Raw genomic sequence first — 21,934 nt, forward strand, 5'->3', positions numbered from 1 at the left:
TGCAAGACTTCCGTATGGCATCCTGAGCCATGCCTCAAAAATAGTTGATTCCTGAGGCATGAAATATCCCGTTCTGGCCTAGGCTCGGCCATGTGAGTGCTGAAGCTGACTTCTTGACACTCCAAATGGTAGATTTGCGTTCATACTGAAGTTCGAACCTCTCGGTTTCGCTTGAGAATATGTCCTATGCCCTTGAAACAAAGAAGCGCAAGTTCCACCGAGTGCTAGAATCCTTGACCAGACCATCGAAGACCGAATCCTCGAAACCGGGTCCCCAAACCCCTGCGACACATCTCGACCATGCTCCATCAGCTAAAAGGGTACGATTAAACGGCCGAGATGATGACCTTATTGCTTCGGTCCGGAAAGATATCCCTAAGATTGCGCGGCCTCCGTCTCGCGCTTCGTCCGTATCCTCGCAGACCCGACCTACTTTCGTCCCTTGGGACCGCGACCGATTTCTTGAGCGATTAGAGACGTTTCGCCGAGTAGATCGATGGCCACCAAAACCTGCCGCGGTAAATGAAGTTGAATGGGCTAAACGCGGCTGGATATGTACGGATGTTGCGCGTGTTACGTGTGTGGGAGGCTGCGGGGGCTCTGTCGTTGTCAAGATTCCTGACGAGCTCGACGAGCTGGATGGCTATGATAGCGAAAAGATACAGGAAAGGAAGGAAGTTCGTGAGTGGGAAACCTCCAGTTGCATAGGCGCTCAATGCTCATTTTCAATAGGCATGAAATTGGTACAGGAATACGAAAATCTTATGGTTCAGGAGCATGGTGGCAGCTGCCCGTGGCGGAACAAAGGATGTGACGGTTCGTTTCGCCCAGGAAAGGCGTGACGGTTACCAGTCTACTGACATCCCTTAGCTACGATTCATCGACTCCAGCTGGCAAATCCGGATACCGCAGTCTCCGGCTTACGAACACGCTATTCCCATTTGGTCGAAATTGTCGACCAGCTTCCAGATCTAGGTTCACTTCAGACACCAGAAGGTTTCAGTACAGAGGATATTATATCTATTCTCCCCGATGACGCTTTTAAACAGTCCAACTCTCGTCCTGGAACCGCGGAAGCACCGCAACCTGAGTTGGAAAGCGGCCGCGAAGACCCTTCGGAACATCCAATCCGAGGTGTTCCTTCAGTCAACACGCCAGCATTTGTCCTTGCATTCTTTGGTTGGGACTCTGTGGATGGGGCGCCCGGTCTAGCTGCTTGTAGCGCATGCTTTCGACGCCTAGGACTTTGGATTTACAAGCCGAAGGATAAGGGGGATGCACCGGCCCTCCATCCGTTAGACGTCGTCAACGAGCATATGGAATATTGTCCATGGATCAACGGGAAAGCCCAGAGTGGTTCAGGGAAGCCATCTGAGAAGACAGATGCACTGCACAGTGGTTGGGAAGTCTTGGCTCAAGCCCTCAGAGTAAAACATCTTCGCCAAATACGAACGGGTGCCTCCATCGGTAGCCGTGCTGGATCCGAGGCTCCTTTGGTGGAGGACCCAGTGATTGAAGAGCCACATGACGACGCTAAGAGAGCTCAAGATCGAGAGTGGTGGGCTAAAATTCGACGGATTAGACAAGTCTTGAACGCCAAACCCCCTAAAAAGAAACCATCCACGGCACAATGATCTACTGCTATTATACTTCTATTACTAGCACTCCGGCGATTCTTTTACAAGCGTGGTGCTCGGAATGTCGTCTTCGCGTTTCAGGCTCGCGTTTCGCATCGTACACCGTTATTCGAGATCAAGCCGTTTCAGAATATTAGACAATTCTCTGCACTACCAAGGCCACCATAACGAATAACATCACGTACGGTAAAGCTGTATATCCCGCATTTCTGCCGTACAGTGCCCAACCTGGCCCCGAGCGTACTGGTAGGGGTAGGAACTGGAGGATATCTCCGTCCGCGAAAGCTTTCGAAGCCAGATCGGCTGGCAGGTTTGGAGCGTACGGTGTATAGTAGCGGCCAACCAGTCTATAGAGGACATTGTCTCGAGCATGAAAGCGACAGACGGTCCACGAGTCATCATATATGCGCCGCACTCGAGGATACCGCATATTTTGATACGCCTGGAGAGCATCTCGAATTTGCGCGTCCGCTGGTTGGCGAGGATTGTTCTCAAGGAGAAGTTGACGGAGCAACGAGGCAAGGCTGGCGGCGTCCTCGATTGAACAGTTTGCTCCTTGACCAAAGTTCGGTGTCATCTGGCATGTCGATATTAACTCAGCTGGGCGAGACTCGCTCGGGCAGGAACGCTCACCTTGTGGACGCTGTCTCCAACCAACACCATCCGATCATAGAACCAAGACTTGAACAGCCCCTCTTCCAACGCCGTCATCGAGGCAATCTCCCTGTTCTTCCAGATGTCTCCAAAACGCAACCCTTTATACAGGTGCACATCTCGCACATTGTTACACAATTCTACAGCGTCATCGGTTGAAAACCGAGGCACTGCAGGATAGACGTGCTTCCGATCAAGCTTCTTGAAGAGAAACCAGAACACTCGCCCGTCCATGCCATGGACTGTTATGATTGCAGCTTTTTCTAGAAAGGCGTTGATTTGTGCACCCGCTTTGAGACTCCTAACTCCGGATGAGATCCCAAAGACACACGCATACTCGACCGTCATACCTAGAAGTATCATCAGATGATTTGCATATGCAAACAAGCGCGCCGGCGGATATTCAGAGAGGATGATATCAAGGAGACTTACTCGCCTTTTCTCCGGCTGATATAGCCCCAGGGAACTCTTCGTCAGCCCATCGCCATATTTCCGACCTAATCCGACTATGAACCCCATCGGCGCCGACAATAAGGCCTCCCTCGTACACGCTACCATCGTCCGTGGCCGCACATATCCCATTATGGAGGCGTCTCACCTCAGTCACCCTTTTATTCGTGAGGATATTTGACTTATTCGGATGAGTTTCGTATACGATTCTAAGGAACTCCCTTCTCGTCAAAAATGTGAGAGGGAAGCCAAATCTAATTGACGCAAGGTCATAACAGTTAGTAACAATGCCAACTCATACTTCTATGTGTAGGGTTGAACTGGGATGCGACTTAACCTTTGATGAAGAACCTGCGGATATTGACTCTCGACGGCGAACCCATCGGGGAAGGTAATCTGAGCTACATTCAGAGGCTCAGCGCACCGCTCGAGATGCTCGAGAAGGCCGAGCTGCTCCAGGATTCGTGCTCCATTGGGCATAATACCGATTGAAGCCCCTAGCTCGGGTGCTATCTGATTTCCTTTCTCAAGAACGATGTAATCTATACCGGCACGATGGAGGCAATGTGCAAGCGTCAATCCTGCGACTGAGCCTCCAACGATTATGACCCGAAACTTTGATGAACTCGTCATGGTCCGCCTCCTTTTGCCTTTCTCGAGACGATATGTCTGTTTTCGTACGGGTGAGCCGGGTTGAGGGTTCTATATCGAGTCTAGAAGCACGGTGTCTGTTGAGTTAACCGAAGATCACGATATGCATTCCATACCGCGTTGTTTCACAAGCCCCCCCGGCCGAATACGTTGCAAAGTCGACCTAAGAAACTCCTAACTCCGGACTGTTGCCTATTTACCAGAAACACATGCGCGGTTCGCTGCAGCTATCGCCTGTGAGACATCCCGCCGTATGTATGCGCGAGGTCGGGAGATGCGAATCAACCCCAGTCACGCGCACAGGCTAAGAGTAGCACATGTGAGACCTATGGATGTGACTCTCTGCTGCGCAGCGGTGTTTGCACATGTTCTCGTCTTTTGAGGACACAAATTTAACTCATGGGCCAAACACATTTGCAGATAGTATGACATTCGCTGCTAGGTACACGACACGCTCCTCCGCTTTCGCACGGGTCTTATCCAGCCCTTATTCCTTCTTATGATCGAATCCTCTAGATGGCGCTTCCTCCTGTTTGATACGGAAAAGGCAATAACCATACGCGAACTCCGACACGAAAAAGACCGTTACAACCCACAGTATGAGGGGCTCTCCTAGCCACGAGAAAGCTTCCGGCCAATAGACGTATCGAAGGGCCGCAAATCCTACGGTAAACGTTGAGCCGATGAATCTTGACAACCTAGGCCTTGAATTTAGTCGCTCAACTTAAACGACATTGACGCGGGTGAGGAGCATACCATATTGTGTATGATGCTCCGCGGCTATTGTTGCGGCTTAGCAGCTGGCAGATCTGGCCGACACTGATGAGCATTTGGCATATAATCGCGCCAATGCTATAGGCATGAGCTGGTCCTAATTGGGCAGCTAGAGAAATCATTCCTCCAAACCAAAGCGCCGTTGTAGCCACAAATATCAGCGGGGCGTTTTGTTGGACCAGTGTGGAATGCCTCCACTCGTTTGGAACGGCTTGGACTGCCCCATACATGATGAAGATATTGATCAACAAGGCCAGAACAATCGCAATGAGCTCGCCCTGGTCACTGGGTGGATAGACAAAGACCTGCGTCAGCTCCCATGCAAAATCAGCACAGAGAGCCATAGTATTTAAGCAGTATGTTTGGTCCTTGAGGGAAATGTAGGCCATGGCAATATAGTGGACGAGCCATCCGACTCCCATACCAGCGACAAGGAGGTCAACAATCCATTTGACCCTGACATACTCAGGAGGGGGCTCAAGGCTCGCACTGAATCCATCCATGTCAAGTGAGGTTGTAACTGCAATAGTGAACGTGCAAGTCGAATCGATAACGCTCGAAGGGCCTTTATAAAAGATATATCACCGGCACGGTAGCGAGGCAATCCCGAAGCTCCCCCTTACCATATTCCGGCTATCCTACCCCTCCCCTATCGTCTTTCCCCGTTGCATTGATTCACTTAGCCTGGTGTTACACTTCTTTCCCAAGCAGCAAGGATACGTATGGCGCGAAGCCCCTCATGGCCCCTTGAGATTGAAACGGACTGCTGCAGCCCTTTGGCCTCGAAGGACTACGGTCATATCCGATGGGTCCAAACAGTTTCAGCTTGGCTTTTCGGATAATGGCTAGCGGGTATTCCCAATCTCATTATGCGTCAAACCATAGTCTACGACGGCACTCGTGAGCAGTGTAACTCCGCGAAAGGCATAATGCTTTCATCTCGTAACAATATTTGCCTTCCCACGATGAGTCGAAGTGGTTATCTTTTGCTTTCGGTGGCATATATAGCGAGCGAAGGCCTCATGGCCCGTGGGCTTCCGGACCAAGAATTTCTAGCTTATTATTTTACCACTCAACAACTCGCCCTGAAGCTAACATGTCTGGACTTCCTTCTCTTCAGTCCATACCACTTCCTCTGATAATCACCGCTGGGATCGTGCCAGCGATGTTCTACGTGCTTGTCGATCGACTGCCACTTCTATGGCCGACATCGAAGAAAGCCATTATGATTGGCCGGAAACGACCACAGGATATTACCTCGCTTGAGTGCCCTTACAGTTATATCCGCCAAATCTATGGGAAATATCACTGGGCCGGTTTCGTACACAAGCTATCTCCGGATCTCAAGAACAACGACCCGCTGAAGTACGAGATGATCCTAGAGATTATGGATGCCATCCATCTGTGTCTGATGCTGGTGGACGACGTAAGCCACTCTCTGTTTATGTACTGCTAAAACTTTGATGGAAATTACCGGCATATACTGAAAGCCTCGTAATGGGCCAGATATCCGACAACAGCGATTTTAGGAAGGGCAAGCCAGCCGCGCATCGGATCTATGGTCCTTCGGAGACAGCAAATAGGGCATACTACCGGGTGACACAGATTCTCAACCAGACCGTGCAACGGTTTCCAAAGCTCGCTCCATTCCTGCTGCAGTGTCTGGAAGAAATTCTGGAAGGCCAGGATCTCTCCCTGGTTTGGCGCCGAGATGGCCTCGATTGTTTGCCAAGCAATGCGGACGGACGGATGGCCGCGTACCGCAAGATGGCGTCTTTGAAGACGGGTGCCTTATTCCGCCTGATGGGCCAATTGACCCTCGAAAATAAATCTGCCGATGAAACCCTAACGACTCTTGCGTATGGCCCCACTCTATCGACATAGGGTTCTTGGCTGACTATCTCTCTTCATGTAGCTGGTGTTCGCAGCTTCAGAACGACTTCAAGAACGTCTACTCATCTGAATATGCAAAAGCAAAGGGAGCTCTAGCGGAAGACCTTCGAAACCACGAGTTTTCGTACCCTATAATCCGTGCACTCCAAGCCCCCGGGGGGGAGTGGGTCGCCAAAGCCCTGGAATCAGGATCACCTCGGAACATCCGGAAGGCACTCGAGGTGATACAGAGGGAGAGCGTCCGTAATGCTTGTTTTGCAGAGCTCGAATCTTCTAGTGCGTCAGTCAAGGGCTGGCTCGCCATCTGGGGCCGTGACGAGAAAATGAATCTGAAGAGTCAGATGAGGTGATTCGTCGACGATCCATTAGTATTTAGACGGGTTGTGATTTATGCATTCGGGGCTTTTTCGTCGTTATCCTTAACGTACTCTTCCTAACCGACTTGGTAGACGCCTAGGTCCATGATGCATAGAGTGGGGGACAGCTGTATAAAGGAGCAAGAGCCGTTTCCTTCAAAAAGACCCTGCGCTTCAAGAGTTTTCTGCAAACTGTTGACTTCTAGGAATGTTGTCACAAGCAACCATGGCTTTAGGAGAACAAAGCACATCTTCCGCCATCGTAGTGTTTCGAATCGATTCTACCTCTTAAGAATCAGAGATGAGTTCAAATTCCTATCCAATATCAAAAGCAAGGAGTTATTAACAAACAGCACTCCATGCATGCAGAACAATTCCGATGCCTTCCTCAACATTAGCGGACGTGTCCCCGAGAAACTATTTGATACTACCGGTCCATTCAGTGCTCATTTCAGCATTGCGTGCATATTGTACAGCGTTCTCCAACGCACCTATGCTCAAGGACCTCCCGCTGTATGACTCGATGACTTGACACGCGTCTAGAAGCGCTCCCCAGACGAAGATGCCTTTTGGAGCTGGTTCCCGTCAGGAACTGTCCAAGCGCCTCGGAATCCAGGCTGGAAACACCATGGCTGAAGTCCATTCCCCGAGGTCCCCGGAGACTTGGGTTGGTAGCACAGATCGAGCGGAGAAAAGACGGGTATTTACTATCAGGATCCAGCCTCGCTACTTTATATGTCAAAAGGGGAAGGGCGGAAGGTTGTCGTTGTTCTCTTCCGAACCGTATTCCAAGACGGCCAGTGGCCTTTTGAAAATGGCTTACTTTGCCATAGCGTGCCTACTTGTTTGTGCCGCTGGAATCTCCACCCATTTGAACATTTTCATCAAGGGCGACTGGGACCGGCATGCTGAGGCTCTGTTCTATGTCTTCTTCGCTCCTCTTCTTCTCAGTCTCAGCCTCCCTGTCTTCTTCTTCAGCTCGACGTCTTTCAATCTCCGACTAGCTCTCTTGCTGCTCAGCTTTGACTCCGGTCTCTGCTTGTCCATATTCACCTATCGGTACTTCTTTCATCCACTCAGACACTTCCCAGGTCCTCGAACGGCACGTCTAAGCTCTATATGGTCCGTCCGCGACGCTGTCCTCAGATCGCAGTGGCAACTCCAAGTCCACCAGCTCCATCAGGACTACGGGGATTTTGTTCGAATTAGTATGGGCTTCTCCCACCGAAAATCTATTCATTCCTTCAGTACACTCACAGGTCTAGAACCCAACGAGATCTCAATCAACGACCCTGGCGTAATAAAGGATATCTACGGTATCAGCACAAAATGCACAAAAGGGCCATTCTACGATATGAACTACCCCCATAAATCCCTCCAAATGACCAGAAGCAAAGCTTTTCATTCCAAGAGAAGACGACTATGGGATCGTGCTTTCACCTCGCAAGGTTCACCCATACCTCAACTCCCCAAGACGCAAAAATCTGGATTCGTGAGCTAACGAGAACGAAGCGTTGGCGGGATATGAACCACATATTCTCCGTCATTGCCAGACATTTCTCGAAATAGTGCGATTGCGAGAAGGAAGGCCGCTTGAGGTTACGAACTTAGTGACAAGTTTTGCGTGGGATTCAATGGGCATACTAGTCTCAGGGAAGTCGTTCAATATGCTACGCGGCACATCACATACTATGCTGAATCAGTTGAAAGAATACGCACCGATTGCGTGTCTGCTATTATGGGCCCCCTGGCCCATCATTCTGGCTCGGAATCTACCCGTTATCAAAAGCCGAACAACAAAGCTGATCGAGTGGTATACACACTACATCAGTGAAAGGAAGAAGGTTCGTGAACGAGGCTGGATAAACGGCATTTTCTAGGGCGAACTGGAGTTTGCATATTAACGGAAACAACAGGCAGACCTCTCACACGACCTCTTTAGCTACCTTATTCGCGACTTCCACTCTAGCTCTAGCCACGACGGAAAAGCTACTGACCAGGACCTTGTTTTCGATACTGAGCTTGCCGTCATTGCGGGCAGTGATACTACTGCATGCGCTTTAAGTAGTGCTCTATTTTTTCTAGCAAAACATCCCAAAACGTTTCAGAAATTACGCGAGGAAATTGAAGCATCAGTGGACCCGGGAGAGCTGCTATATCACTCGGTTCTGATGGGCAAACCGTACTTAGATGGATGTATCAACGAAAGCCTGCGTCTTTGTCCACCAACTCCCAGCGGGCTACCCCGAGAGACAGGTCCAGATGGGTTAACCATTGCCGGGACTCACATCCCACCGCGAACCACCGTTTCAGTCCCAACTTACACCACACATAGAGGTAAGCTAATTCTGAAAGTCCCGAAATTGACGCTTTCGATCAAGAGAGCTGATATTAGAATGATGGATAGATCCACGCAATTTTCGAGAGCCAGAAAAATTCGTCCCAGAAAGATGGTTCAGCATTCCCGAGATGGTCATACGAAAAGAGGCCTTTATTCCGTTCTCAAGGGGACCATATTCATGCGTCGGCAAGCCATTTGCGATGATGGAGTTGAGGCTGCTCTTGGCGACAATAGTCCGGGAGTTTGATCTTGAATTCCCATCTGGAGAAGAGCCGCTATCGATAGACACGTTAGGGGGGACGGGGCCGCTGGATTGCTTCATCACACGTGTGCCGTGTTATCGTCTCGTGTTCAAGGAAAGAGTGAAGAAATAGACTTTTATACATGCCAATTGGAGACTGGGTTGTCAAGTCGACTCTGACCCTCATCCTGATCCCCGCTTGTATTGTATGTGCATTAGAAGCAAGGTACTCCGATTATAGAGACGATTCCGGAGTATGTGATTCTTTGATACTGAGGACATTGGATGCCATCAGCAAATCTCATAGATCGTCCAGCAGGCTGATCGACTTCCGAATGCGGAAAGGGAAAAAATGGTCAACCACGGGTTGAGCCTCAAGCTCAAGCAACAGAACCAACACAGCTCAGTCATCGCGCTCACCCGGCGAGTTCCCGTTCCTTTCTGCATATTATTTCCCATTTTTGCTTCACAAGAAATTAGCCAAGATATGGACTGTTATTTTTCATGGCGGACAACCAACAGCCTGAGCGACAAGTAATCGGAGGCGCCATGTATGACGCCGCACGGGACAGCTGGGAGGACCACCACCTCCGGCATCAACACGCCGATGAACCTGGACCTCCTCTCTCGCATCCCAACCAGCTTCCTGTAGATGCTCAGGTGCAGGAACTCTCTTGCCCGGTACGTTTTTCCTGTCGAGAGTACGCGTGTCCGTATGATTTTTTCGACCCTTTGAAGAAAAGCCACATTCTTCAGAAGACAATGTGATGAAACGGCTCCAGGAGCCATCGTTGTCGTGACTTGACCAGTCATTCTGAGCTCACTGGCCGCTGAATTTATTATGAAGGAAGACTTCTCCGCTAATCTATTTCGTTCGGTGCACGTTCAATAGCTTCCCAACGATCCCCACTTAATAGCAAAACCGGAGTTACAGAACCGAGCTCCAGCCTCTCCATCGGAACAACCTCCGTCCTCTACCTTTCCGCGCGAACCACCACATATACAGCCCACCGAGCAAAAAACTGATCAGCTACCACCTCTTCTTGAGGAAAAAGCCAACGCGTATTCCGTTTCCGCACCGATGCACTCGCCACCCACTTTAGAAAGATCCAGACCTGTGGACGTCCCGGCTGAGAAGAATCGGGATCATGATTCCCCTGCAGCTGCAGCTTCGAAGGATCAGGGTGGCTCACCAATCGATAAGAAGCGGAAGGTAACCGAAGAGGGGGAGGACAAGGCACAAAGTACAACGGATCGCACAAGTTCCAAACGCAAGCGAGTTCAACAACGGCATCAGAAGCTGCGAAGGGCTGGGCCAGCTCCGCCATCTGTCTATTCCCGGCGCGATGCCGACGATAATGCGGCCGAAAGGAATCGAAGCCAATTGTCGACTAGATCTCCGTCACCCCTCCCTCCTCGTCGTTCACCTACACCCGAAGAGCAATCACGGCAGCGGAAACGGCCAGGTGGCGGCGCGCGGATGGGCCTCGTAAACCCTGAAACCATCCGCAAGAGACAAGAAGAAAGAGAGCGCGCTCAGGCGGAAGATGCTATGCGAACTTCCCAGCTCCGAGGCGTGACCGACATCGTTCGTCAACATTACAACGCCGTTCCTCAACGCGGCAGAGAGTGGCGGAAAACTGAAAGTAAGATCAAGGGATTGCGAACATTCAATAACTGGGTCAAAAGTACCCTTATCCAGAAATTCTCGCCTAGCGAGGAGTTTGTTTCTCGGTCCCTTGATACGAAAGACTGGGTAAATGGCGTGGCGCCGCAACCCATAGAGGACAAACGACTGCTGGTGATCGACCTGGGCTGCGGGAAAGGTGGCGACTTGGGTAAATGGCAGCTGGCACCGCAACGGGTTGATCTCTACGTCGGGCTTGACCCTGCTGAGATATCTATTGCACAAGCGAGGGACCGCTATAACTCTATGAAAACTGGCAGAGGTCCCCGGCAACGCCGTGGGCCCATCTTTCACGCGGAATTCGCACCCAAAGACTGTTTCGGCGAATGGCTGGGGGACGTCCCTATTGTACAACAAGTAGGCATCGACGCTAACGTCGGACCTGGTGGATCTGTCATGGCATCGCGATGGGGTGGCGGCGGTTTCGATGTCGTCGCGTCCATGTTCACGATGCACTACGCTTTTGAAAGCGAAGAAAAAGCCAGGCAGATGCTACGTAACGTAGCTGGATGTCTCAAAAAAGGTGGCCGTTTTCTTGGAGTCGGCCCGAACTCGGATGTCATCAGTGCACAGGTGGCAGCATACCACGCCAAACGGAAAGAACACGAAGCCGCAGCGAAACCGGAGGATGCAGAGGCCGAAGATGGGGAAGTTGAAGAGGATGATAAAACGTTAGAGTGGGGCAATTCTATTTACCGCGTCCGATTCCCTACCTCCACGCCTGAAGATGGGGTTTTCCGGCCTCCTTTCGGCTGGAAGTATAGTTACTTCATGGAGGAAGCTGTCGAAGAGATCCCAGAGTATGTAGTGCCTTGGGAGGCTTTCCGAGCGTAAGTATTTACCTTAAGGAGGTGCAACCCCCGCTGACAATGTCTGATAGCTTGACTGAAGACTACAACCTCGAGCTCCAATATCGCAAGCCATTTCTAGAGGTGTGGCGAGATGAAAAGAACGACGCAGAGCTTGGTCCACTGAGCGAGCGGATGGGAGTTCGTGATAGGGCTACTGGTGCTCTCTTGATGACCGATGAGGAGAAGGAGGCAGCAAGTAAGACTCTCGAGTGCCTCCACAAAATAAATTGTAGCGTACTAACCGACTAGGCTTCTACCACGCATTCTGTTTCTATAAGGTCTAGACATACAGTCCTCACCGACCTTGTGGCTTGTCAAACTACTACCATTACTTGTAATATATACCATTTTTCCGGTTCCTATACCCACCGCCGCAGAGGAATGAATATTTGGAAGGAATTGGAAATCAGCAAGGCGCGGAAGCGAAGTTGGAGCTACTTTCTGGCCTGTCTGCTAGTTACGGGCGGTTTCCTTTGTTGGCTTCACAAAGAGCAAATTTGATACCTCGTTTTTCAGGCAGTATATTACCAGATGCAGTAATTGGCATGTTTCCGATAAAGGCTTAGTATTATCGCGTCGCGCTCCAGGAACCAGCCGCGGACAGGTCAAAGAAACCCCAAGAGCGACTCAAGACCTTTTTTCCATCGACCGAGTGCCTCCCAAGCGCAATCCACACAATCGCACACTCCACTCTCAAATCACGGAACTCGAACGGGAAACCATGCTCTCAACCCCCGGCCCTTCACGAGGCCCATCCCGACCCAGGGACCGAGATCGAGATCGAGAACGCACCAGAGCAACCGCGAGAGGCACACCTCGACACCGCGAACGAGAAGAGAGGGCAGGGACTCCTCCCGTCCCAACATATGAACCTCCCGCCGCGCCGCTCAACGAAGTCGGTCGCACAGCGCTCCTTTCCCTCCTCCGGTCCCAGGCCCTCCGGCAACTCAGAACTCATATCCAGCATGCGGAGCTGAAGCTGACCGAATCCGCGGGGGAAGTCAATGAACGGCTGACGGATGCGAAATTAAGATTGAATAGACAGAGAGAGAGAGAGCAAGAGAGGGTGGTGAGTCGGTCTATGACGGAGGTTGGTGATGGAGAGGCAAACGAGAGCAAGGGAGCGAATATGGATGTCGACGGTGGGGTTAGGGACGGTGGGAAAGAGGGCGAGGCGGGAAGGGTCAAGGAGCTGGAGGAGAGTGTTAAGGATATTACGGGGAGGTTGGATGGGAGTATGCGGAGGGCGATTGATTCGGAGGTCAGGACTGCTGCGCTTGAGGAGGTGCTGGGTGGGTTGCAGAGGGAGGTTGAAGCAGAAATCAACGCGAATGCGGGTGTTCAGAGACAGAGGAGGAGACTACGCGCGAGGGGTTCTGCTGCAGGCGAAGAGGAAGAGAATGAAGAGGAGGATGACGGGGATTTGTATGAGGCTACGCCTGAGGTTGAGATTGATGGGGACCAGATTTCCTTGAGCCATAAGCTTGAGGAGAGAATGGCGGAGGATCGCGAGAAATGGGAGGATCTCTCTCTGACGGAGCGGTATGTCTCTGATCATCCCTCTCCCCAAGCGTAATGCTTTAACCAAGCAGCAGCTAAGCACTTCCATGCACAGCTACTCCAAGAACAACAATTACATCGGCTTCTACCGCATCGTCCACGAAGCCAAACACCCTAGCGATGAAATCCCGCCCCTCCCGCACGCCTCAACCTGGTTCTCTCACCTTGAGGACCCGAACGCCGTCTCTAAACGAAGGAACTCATCTGCGCGCCCATCTCGCCGCAACACCCGCCAACAACGAGCCCGTAGCGCATCCGCAGCTTCGGACTCCGACGACCTCGCAATCGAGCGCGAGCGAATCTCCCTCAAATGCCCGCTTACCCTCCTCCCCTTCAAGGACCCCGTCACAAGCACAAAATGTCCGCACAGTTTCGAGCGAGAAGCAATCGCAGATATGATTACGCGGAGTTCCATGACCGTCCCGGCTCCGTCGGCATCCGGTCCAAGCGCCGGACCCGGCGGAAGGAACCGCCGTATCCGAGCCGTGAAGTGTCCCGTATGTTCTGGGGTCCTGACGGGGAATGATCTCCGCGAAGATCCCGTCTTACTTCGACGCATCCGTCGGGCCGACGCCGCAAAGAGACGGGATCATGAGGAAGAGGAGGAAGCTGACCTTCTTTCGGGGCGACGCAAGAGTCGACAGAGTGGGATTATGCTCCCGAGTGATGATGACCCGGGGCTGCGTGGAAGTGGTGGTGATAGAATGGATATCGACCAGGTCCGGGTTAAGCAGGAGAGGGTGAGATCAAGGGGTATTACGAAGGCCACCGATGACGAGCAACGGAGCTCTGCGAGTGGGTCTGAAACGGAGGAGGACCCGGACTCCAATGGAGGGTCGGATGAAGAGTGATGTTGTGAAATATTATCGTCTAGATTCGACCGACGTAGTGCATAGATCGAGTTGCCGCAAAAGAGGGTCTGTCAGGTCGCTTGACCCACGTTCGGACTGGGGGCAATACTTTCGCCAACCATATTCGATGTATCGGAGGAAAAGTGGACATTCCATTCGACTCGGAATAAGCACGTCCATGACCCTATCTACTTTGTATCCAGCAGCACGGTGTCTCTGCGGTCTAATGAATGAGCTTCTCAAATGTTTTCTTTTGCAATCGGATGACAAAATACCTTTACACTCAACACACTACAGTTGCTTCCCGTCCAGCCGTCAGCCAGTGTTTAGCACAGCCAGTTTATAGTAATTATTTTAGTCTCGACTACCACTAGGTCCATCCTGTGGGTATAAGCGCAGCTTCCCACAAGCTCTCTGAGCTACCATAGACTATGGTCATAACTAAACGCAGAAGGGGGTAATCAGGGGATCAGAGATGCAGACAGAAGTGTATACGCGCATAGCGCAGTCACCTAGTGGGGGACGAGTACACGAACATTGAGTCGGAACACGCAAATGCAGAATTGAAAGGAAAAACTCCACCCATGTGCATCCTTGGCAAATGGTAGAAGGTAACGCAGTAGTTCCGTAAAGCGTAAGAGGTATCACAAGCCTCAATGTTGGGCTCCAGAAGGAGAGCAAGATGGCGGTCCCAGCGTCGTCGAATCTTGCGCTGTGGCGTAGCTCCAAATCACCATTCGGTCGTGCATGCCAGACGATCGATTGGTAACCGGCCAAGACATCGAAACCCCGGGGGTAATAAACTTATCATCCCCGGTCCAGCTAGAAAAGGATCTCCGAAAGTTGCTGGGTGTTGCTTTCCCATCCCGAGAGAACAATCAGGTCGCGATAAAAATACGAAAGCATCAAATTCATCGCAGGTTTTGGTAGTGAAACCTCAAAAAAGTAACGCAGAAAGGTCATGCGTGCTGGGGCCAACTGGATGCCAGATCCACGGACTAATTATTTCCGCGTGCCTACTTGGTGATGAGGTTGAGATAATCTGCAACGATAAGGGTGACCATTCTAAAAGTGGAGCGGTGGGTCAGCGATAAGCAACAAGAAAAAAACGAAGTATGCACGGAGTGGGGAGACTAACGCGTGGGGTGCGATCCGCACATAGTATGTCCCAAAACCACGGTAGAACCTCAACCAACCCTCTTCCTTAACCACTTTCCGAGCACAGTCAAACATACCCTTGTAAGGCAGTTTTCCTGTGGTGGGGTCTCTCTGTTGTTTCTGTAGTCGAGTCTTGACGAAGTCGAATGGCAGCGACAGGAAACTTGCAAAGAAACCCGCGATCGCGGAGGCGGCAAATGTCTGTTTTTGCGGTGAAAGAGTTGTTCGAGTCCTCAATTGAGCCTTGGACTCGGCGAAGAAGGCCAGTTGGCCCAGATTGAGTGACATGGCACGCACGACAGTCGGGAAAGCACCAGCCCACAGGGCAGTAATCCCCTCCACTTTAGAAATGCGGAACAACGCATCGACGACGGAACGATAATTTGCCCGCGCCTCGGGGGGCTTAAGACCGTCTGACTGCATTCTAACAAGGGCCAAATCCGCCGGGTTACCAATCATCGCGGCGATACCACCAGCTGCTAGACCCGCGCCCGCGCGCTCTGCGAATGTCACTTTCCGGTTTGACGTTTCAGCCTTTTTGTTGAGGGACCCCATGAAGGTATCGAAGAACCCAAGACGGGCTGTTGTGTAGACAGCCTGACGTAACAAGCCAGCCGATAGACCGGTGTAGAGGTCGAGCACTTTGCCAGAAGCGATGATGTCGCGAGCGACGCCAAAGGCCGACGGACGAGGGCCAGAACGGACTCCTTCGCCAGCAAGCTGCAGGCGCACCTTGACCATGTCAATAGGCTGAATGACGACGGTTGCCGTCATACCAGCCAATCCGCCATTAACGAAGGGGAGAGCGGCACGAGTGTAGGGGTGGTGTCGGAAATCCACCGTTGGTTGTGTCGACTCCTTAGTTGAAGCCATGTCAAATAATAAAAGCACGATTCACACCAACACTGAAAGCGGATTAGCAGTTGAATGAGGTTTAGAGAGGAGAGATTTGGTCAAGAAAGAGAGAGGGATATCAGAGCAGAAGAAGCAAGGGAAAGAAAGAATAGCCATCCACTGGCCGATACAATGCAGCGAGAGGGGAAAGGGGAAGGGGAAGCGGAAAGGGAATCTGGGGCCTGGTGGGAGAAGCCTTTAGTAAAGTAATAGCGCAGCAGATCCAATTAACGCTGGAGGCAGGAGTGGCTCGTGTGACAGAAATGACGTCGAGGATAGATTGAGGAGGGGAAGGAGTCGGAACCCACCGTGAAGTATACTTTCTGGCCTGGAGGGAACCGGGAGGGAAGGTTTCAAAGGCCAGGAACTGCTCCGGAATGAGGAGAGATTAGGATCTGGAGAAAAGGAGGCGAAACTGAGGAGGAGGAGGAGGAGGAAAATCGAGGACGAAGAGGAGTTGTTGGGACTTGGTGTGGTTCTGTCAGATGATTGACGAGGATCTGATGCGGGGAGACGTCGACGCCTGCGATCAACAATCTTTCTTGACGTGTACCCAGGAACGAGCCGGAGACTGGGGGAGATGCAGACGAGGTAAGAGCTGATCAGACAGTGTTTTATAATTCCATGGTGTGTCCTGGTGATATCCTTGCAAGAACCGAGAATGGATTCCAAAGCTGAACAGGTTATAGCGCAGCTATGAGGAGGTCAACTTTGCGCTGATGGGGCAGCATTATTTTACTTTTCATCTAACGCGACTGCTCATGGCACGAATTCCACTTTATACTTAGTTCTGGTAGCTTGAATGTTGCGATCTTCGCTAGAATGCGCCCCCACCGTACTCCGAGCCAGCATTATGCCAAGGTGGATGAGGGTGTTGGCAGGCAGATGGGGATGCGGGGATGCTGTCCAAGCTGTCGACGTGCATTAGCTGTATCTTCCTTTCTTCTTCCCGAGCGGCTTCATTTCCTCTGTTGCTTATTCTCCCACACTTATTCCCGTTGATATATGATCTAGACTTGGAACCTGCTGAGTGTCACTTTCTATCATCTTCCGGACTCAGTCCACCCAGGCGTCGACGTCATTGCCGCCGTTATTGAGTCGAAAGATATTGGTATTGGTGCCGTATCATAAATTACTGAGCTAACCGTTTATAGCCGACCAGAAGTCCCGGCAACCCGTGCCTCTACCCGATCCTCGGGTTACTCTCACCACGTCAATCGAGACGCCATCTACAATGCTCATAGCGGAGGTCCATCGTTATCCGTCATGATATTTACTAGTCCATATGCACACAGCTTCCAGATCTAAATATATGAAAGCCTGCACGCCCAGCTTCGTCGGTGTGCCCATTTGCCAGGTCCCACCAGTGCAAGAACCTTCAGTCCCGACATCCGCCGGACCATCCGAGGATAGATGGAACCTGAGCCTGCCAGCTGGTACCGCTGAGAATAATCCTGCCGCTGATTAGCTTTCTCCGGAGTACCGTCTTCCAGCCCCATTGCGGTCCTGCGGTCCAGATCGGCTATTCTAGTTCCCGCTGTCCCATTTCCCTGTTCCTGGTCGATATTGTCCGTTGGCCCTGCCCCATCACCCACATCCATCTCCCAACCAGGGGACATGTTGGTGAATTATTCCTCCGTCATTCGGATGGTTTCTCGGCCCGGCCAATCGGCGGTTCGAAGATTGAAGCTATGGTTGATGCCCAATGCACCGTGTCAACAAGAAGCATCTATATCTCAGAAAGCCTTCAGTACAATGTGAGATATTTAAGGTGTATCTCTAAATGCCTCATCCCTCCGTCTCGACACGGACCTTCCCTCCCGTACGGCCCTGCAGATACGTCGCAACCGGCGCCTGCGATGAGAATATAGAACGGCACGTTGTCCAAACCCAATCAATAAACATCCTGCCATACCCTTTGGGCGACTGTGCTCCGCCTCCGATAGCGGCCGAAATCGGCACTTTTCGAAATTCCTAAGGCCCCGAAAAACCATAAACAATAATAACGAACCCAAGAATATAGCTTGTTCAATGATAGCCGGCCAGAGACGGGGAAGCGCACCACGTTCCGTCAAAGTGCTCCGTCACGAGCCCGGACGAGATATTCTCCGTCGCACATCAGAACGCGGGTACCACTCGACGACTAGCGCCAACTAACGGAGGTGTCTAATCAGTACCTGAAGACTGTTACCTTCGAATATGGAAGCAGTTCCTTGGCCCCTGGGGCCCATACGGTCCTCTCCACAGCCCGCAATGAAAACCCAACCCACAAACACCAATGGCAGACAGATAGCCGCCGGAAACAGTCCCGGCAAACAACCTTACCCACCGCGGCATGAGTTATCGGAGTCACGTCGACAATCCAGATAGTTTCTCGTCAGATGTACTCGGGATAAATCACGGTGGAAAGGCAATCCGGGCGGGATCTCGGCAGAGGCGCCGGAAAGGCTCCCAGCAGCTCTTCATGAAAATAGTGGGTAGCATGAGGAGATGGGAACAGCCGGTTTTCGCTGGTGGGAAATTGGTGGTCTTGGGTGCGATTGAAGGATTCTCAAACCCAAGTTTCTCTGTGAACTAGACTGTCTTTCGCGGCGTGGGAATGGCAGGCGATTGCGATGTGGATGGCGGACTATTTTCCCTTCTCCTGACTCTCCGTCTTGTTGTCAACAGAAGTAGAATGAAATTTCAGAGTTTCACGCTTCCTCACCACCAGAAAAATTTCATCTTGCAATGCTCACGCGCAGTACCCCTGACGCTGCTTGCTGTTAGGTCCCGTCCAAGCAGGGGAAGCAGTGAACATCACGGAGTGGATGAGAGCGCGAACTTCTGTTCGAGTCAGCGAGGATGACTTGCAGGAACCAGGACACTGGTATCCTATTCTCGGCTCTTGAGGTCATAGGAATTTAGATTTGTTGCGGTCACATTCACATAACGGGCCCTATCGAAGCATTCCGGGTCGCATTTTTCATAAACCTCCATCTTCAGATGATAGAGTGTGGATCGAGGTCCAATATCCTCCAGCAAATGACATACTTCCTGGCTGCACTAAGGGCCGCCCTTTCATGACCGAGAACAGCTTATCCTTACTACAGGAACATCAGCCTCCAATAGCTGGACGAATATGGGAATAGTCATGTGGATTTCTAACCTCTACCTATTGGGCTGGACGGCCATATTCACAACAAGCCAAAAGGCATTGCAGAGTTATATCATCTCCGGCTCTCTTGCGAAGAGTAAATTCAGACCCGATTATTTGAAAACGCAACACGCCATGCAATATGAGACGACAGACGAAGAAAAAGAGTATACAGTAATGGGGAAGCCATAAGAATTGAAAGCAACAAAGGAGAAAAAAAGGGATATTTTTTGAGTAGACTACTGCTGCACCCTGGGACCGGCCTCGATCACCTCCTTCGTAGCTTGATCAGCATACTTCTTGAAGTTCTCGTTGAACAACCTGCCGAGCTTGTTGACCTCGTCTGAGAAGCTGGTCGTGGCGGTCCAGCTGTTCTTGGGGTTCAGCAGCTCACTGGGCACACCAGGGCAGCTTGTGGGCACGTGGAGGTTGAAGACGTCGTATGTCTCGTACTGAGCCTGAGCAAGCTCGCCGCTGTGAATGGCGTCCAGGATAGCACGGGTGTATTTCAGAGGGCAGCGCTTACCACCAGTGGTGGCGCCAGCACCCACCCAACCGGTGTTGAGGAGCCAGGCATTGGCCTTGTGCTGCGAAATCTTGTCCGCGAGCATCCGAGCGTAACGCATCGGGTGTAGGGCAAGGAAGGGCTGGGCAAAGCAGGAGGAGAAGGTAGCCTGAGGCTCGGTAACACCATCTTCGGTACCAGCCATCTTGGAGGTGTAACCAGAGATGAAATGGAACATTGTCTGCTCTGTGGTGAGTTTGGAGATGGGAGGGAGCACACCACGGGCGTCGCAAGTCAGAAGGATGATGTTGGTGGGGTGGTTGTCGGACAAGCAGGGGACCTTGGCATTCTCGATGTATTCAATGGGGTAGGCGCAGCGGGTGTTCTCGGTGAGTGTGGAGTCGTCGTAGTTGACAACACGGCTGATGGGGTCGAAAACGACGTTTTCAAGGACGGACCCAAAGCGAATGGCGTTGAAAATATCGGGTTCCTTCTCAGCGGAGAGGCCAATGCACTTCGCGTAGCAGCCGCCCTCGATGTTGAAGACACCACGGTCAGTCCAGCAGTGCTCGTCGTCACCGATCAGAGCACGTTTGGGGTCAGCGGAGAGGGTAGTTTTGCCGGTTCCAGACAAGCCGAAGAAAACAGTGACGTCGCCATTTTGGCCCTCATTGGCAGAAGAGTGCAGCGTCAGGACGTTGTGCTTAACGGGCATCTCGTAGAAGAGGATGGTGAAGACACCCTTCTTCATTTCTCCGGCATACTCAGTACCTAGGATGACCATCTCCTTTTCGGCGAAGTTGATGGCGACGGAAGTGGCAGAGGTCATACCCTCAGTGAAACGGTTGGCAGGGAAGGAGCCGGCGTTGTAAATAACATAGTCGGGGTGGAAGTGCTGCAGTTCTTCGGCGGAGGGGCGGATAAGCATGTTTCGCATGAAAAGAGCGTGGTAGGCACGCGCGCAGACGACACGGACGCTGATACGGTAGCGTCCATCCCAGCCGGCAAAGCCATCAATAACGTAGATACGGTTTCGAGTGTTGAGGTAGTCGACTGCACGCTCACGGTTGATACGCCAGACCTAAAGCTTGCAGTCAGTTTTCCGGTCCTCAAAATAACGTCACAAAATGATGTGCTATAAAGCCCATGCAAGGTGTACCAATGGTCCCAACAACAGTGACAACAAATGATAACCACCATTATCACCACTGAGTCAACAGCAGGGTGGGCTGCGGGAGGCTTTGAACAGACAAAATCCCTCGCACAAGCAGTGATATGAGGCATTTATTATGCTCGCCCCCTTGCAGAAATGTTATGGATGCAGAAAGCTTGTCTTCTCGATCACAGGGTAACTCAAGGGAGGAGAGAAATGTATCAACGCAAGGGGTGAGACCGTCTTCACAAAAAGCTTGATACTTACTTCAGGAGTCATAGGCTTGTTGACGGGTCCCCACCAGACCTCGTTTTCTGAGGACTCTTCCTTCACAATGCGCTTATCTAAGGGAGAGCGGCCAGTTTTGGCACCAGAGTAGGCAGTGAGAGCACCACTAGATGTGATGGCAGTGCCAGTTTCGTAGACAAGAGCATCTTCATAGAGGGCAGCGACAGAAGGGTTGGCGATCTAGGCCAGGGTTAGTGCTGGCGTGTTGACTGCTAATAGTGTGGAAGAAGAACTTACAATGGCAACACGCTCGTAGTCAATGTGGGCGTGTTCATGAAGTTCTTCTTCCAGCTCAGTATGACCCTTGCCTGGTCTAGACAGTCAATATGTTAGTAGGGTTCGATGGACAAGATGGCATACGTCGACAAGATATCGGGCGATCAAGTAAAGGTAGTGAGGTGCACCAGGGGGACCTAGAAAGATGAAGGGGAGACATACTGAACACCACCAGGGTGGAGGGCAGTACGATTCACAGATGTAGCAACCATAGTTCTTAGTGATGTAGAGTGATAGTTGTTGTTGCGCTGCTTGGCAATCTGCTGTTGGAAGAAATCTGAGTAGAGAGGACCTGGCGAGGGCGGGCGATCAGGGGGTATATGAATGTTTGCACCAGGACCCATGGTCACAACAGTATAAGGCCCAGAAGCGTTTCACTTCGCTTCTCCGATGATGCTTTCTCCACAGTTCCACGGGAGATGTCGGGGCTGAGGCCGAGTCAAGGCAACAAATGGCTCTCACGGCAGCCCGACTTGCTCCGAACCCCAGATGTGGACACGAAGTGGTTTCGGAAGCGCGAGTCGCTGCACCAACAAGAGTGGAGGGAAATAAGAAATCGGGACAGGATGGTATCAAAG

General features: G+C 51.6%; 8 protein-coding genes across 8 annotated transcripts; 4 read left to right on the forward strand and 4 right to left on the reverse strand.

Annotated features, from left to right (window-relative positions):
• Window positions 1-10: 10 nt before the first annotated feature.
• Window positions 11-1,821, forward strand: BJX67DRAFT_286351 (uncharacterized protein). Its single transcript, XM_071026728.1, has 4 exons — window positions 11-56; window positions 133-681; window positions 733-816; window positions 871-1,821. The coding sequence occupies exons 2-4, from the start codon at window positions 180-182 to the stop codon at window positions 1,632-1,634; spliced, it is 1,350 nt and encodes a 449-aa protein (XP_070889470.1). The 5' UTR covers window positions 11-56; window positions 133-179; the 3' UTR covers window positions 1,635-1,821.
• Window positions 1,771-3,374, reverse strand: BJX67DRAFT_378453 (FAD-dependent oxidoreductase; the record flags this gene model as incomplete). The annotated part of the gene is made up of 4 exons (XM_071032345.1): window positions 1,771-2,214; window positions 2,271-2,641; window positions 2,724-2,995; window positions 3,079-3,374. The coding sequence occupies 4 exons, from the start codon at window positions 3,372-3,374 to the stop codon at window positions 1,771-1,773; spliced, it is 1,383 nt and encodes a 460-aa protein (XP_070889471.1).
• A 505-nt stretch (window positions 3,375-3,879) lies between these two features.
• BJX67DRAFT_378454 (uncharacterized protein) lies at window positions 3,880-4,669 on the reverse strand (the record flags this gene model as incomplete). The annotated part of the gene is made up of 2 exons (XM_071032346.1): window positions 3,880-4,090; window positions 4,149-4,669. The coding sequence occupies 2 exons, from the start codon at window positions 4,667-4,669 to the stop codon at window positions 3,880-3,882; spliced, it is 732 nt and encodes a 243-aa protein (XP_070889472.1).
• A 1,974-nt stretch (window positions 4,670-6,643) lies between these two features.
• On the forward strand, window positions 6,644-9,316 carry BJX67DRAFT_286439 (cytochrome P450). The gene is made up of 6 exons (XM_071026729.1): window positions 6,644-6,716; window positions 6,772-7,623; window positions 7,681-7,863; window positions 7,928-8,259; window positions 8,332-8,752; window positions 8,823-9,316. Exons 2-6 carry the CDS (start codon window positions 6,978-6,980, stop codon window positions 9,128-9,130), a joined length of 1,890 nt encoding a protein of 629 aa, XP_070889473.1. The 5' UTR covers window positions 6,644-6,716; window positions 6,772-6,977; the 3' UTR covers window positions 9,131-9,316.
• Window positions 9,317-11,904, forward strand: abd1 (mRNA (guanine-N7)-methyltransferase). The gene is made up of 4 exons (XM_071026730.1): window positions 9,317-9,678; window positions 9,890-11,514; window positions 11,565-11,731; window positions 11,785-11,904. Exons 1-4 carry the CDS (start codon window positions 9,502-9,504, stop codon window positions 11,817-11,819), a joined length of 2,004 nt encoding a protein of 667 aa, XP_070889474.1. The 5' UTR covers window positions 9,317-9,501; the 3' UTR covers window positions 11,820-11,904.
• A 246-nt stretch (window positions 11,905-12,150) lies between these two features.
• Window positions 12,151-14,192, forward strand: BJX67DRAFT_345894 (SUMO ligase MMS21). The gene is made up of 2 exons (XM_071028384.1): window positions 12,151-13,077; window positions 13,151-14,192. The coding sequence occupies exons 1-2, from the start codon at window positions 12,257-12,259 to the stop codon at window positions 13,944-13,946; spliced, it is 1,617 nt and encodes a 538-aa protein (XP_070889475.1). The 5' UTR covers window positions 12,151-12,256; the 3' UTR covers window positions 13,947-14,192.
• A 727-nt stretch (window positions 14,193-14,919) lies between these two features.
• BJX67DRAFT_286476 (putative mitochondrial dicarboxylate carrier protein) lies at window positions 14,920-16,396 on the reverse strand. The gene is made up of 2 exons (XM_071026731.1): window positions 15,085-16,396; window positions 14,920-15,011 (listed from the first exon to the last, which is right to left on the reverse strand). Exons 1-2 carry the CDS (start codon window positions 15,975-15,977, stop codon window positions 14,963-14,965), a joined length of 942 nt encoding a protein of 313 aa, XP_070889476.1. The 5' UTR covers window positions 15,978-16,396; the 3' UTR covers window positions 14,920-14,962.
• A 2,953-nt stretch (window positions 16,397-19,349) lies between these two features.
• On the reverse strand, window positions 19,350-21,929 carry acuF (phosphoenolpyruvate carboxykinase PCK1). The gene is made up of 4 exons (XM_071026732.1): window positions 21,519-21,929; window positions 21,318-21,393; window positions 21,060-21,260; window positions 19,350-20,720 (listed from the first exon to the last, which is right to left on the reverse strand). The coding sequence occupies exons 1-4, from the start codon at window positions 21,698-21,700 to the stop codon at window positions 19,374-19,376; spliced, it is 1,806 nt and encodes a 601-aa protein (XP_070889477.1). The 5' UTR covers window positions 21,701-21,929; the 3' UTR covers window positions 19,350-19,373.
• Window positions 21,930-21,934: the final 5 nt, after the last annotated feature.

The sequence above is a fragment of the Aspergillus lucknowensis genome, assembly GCF_044049455.1.
Source record: "Aspergillus lucknowensis strain CBS 449.75 chromosome Unknown BJX67scaffold_6, whole genome shotgun sequence".
In the NCBI taxonomy this organism is placed as follows: domain Eukaryota; kingdom Fungi; phylum Ascomycota; class Eurotiomycetes; order Eurotiales; family Aspergillaceae; genus Aspergillus; species Aspergillus lucknowensis.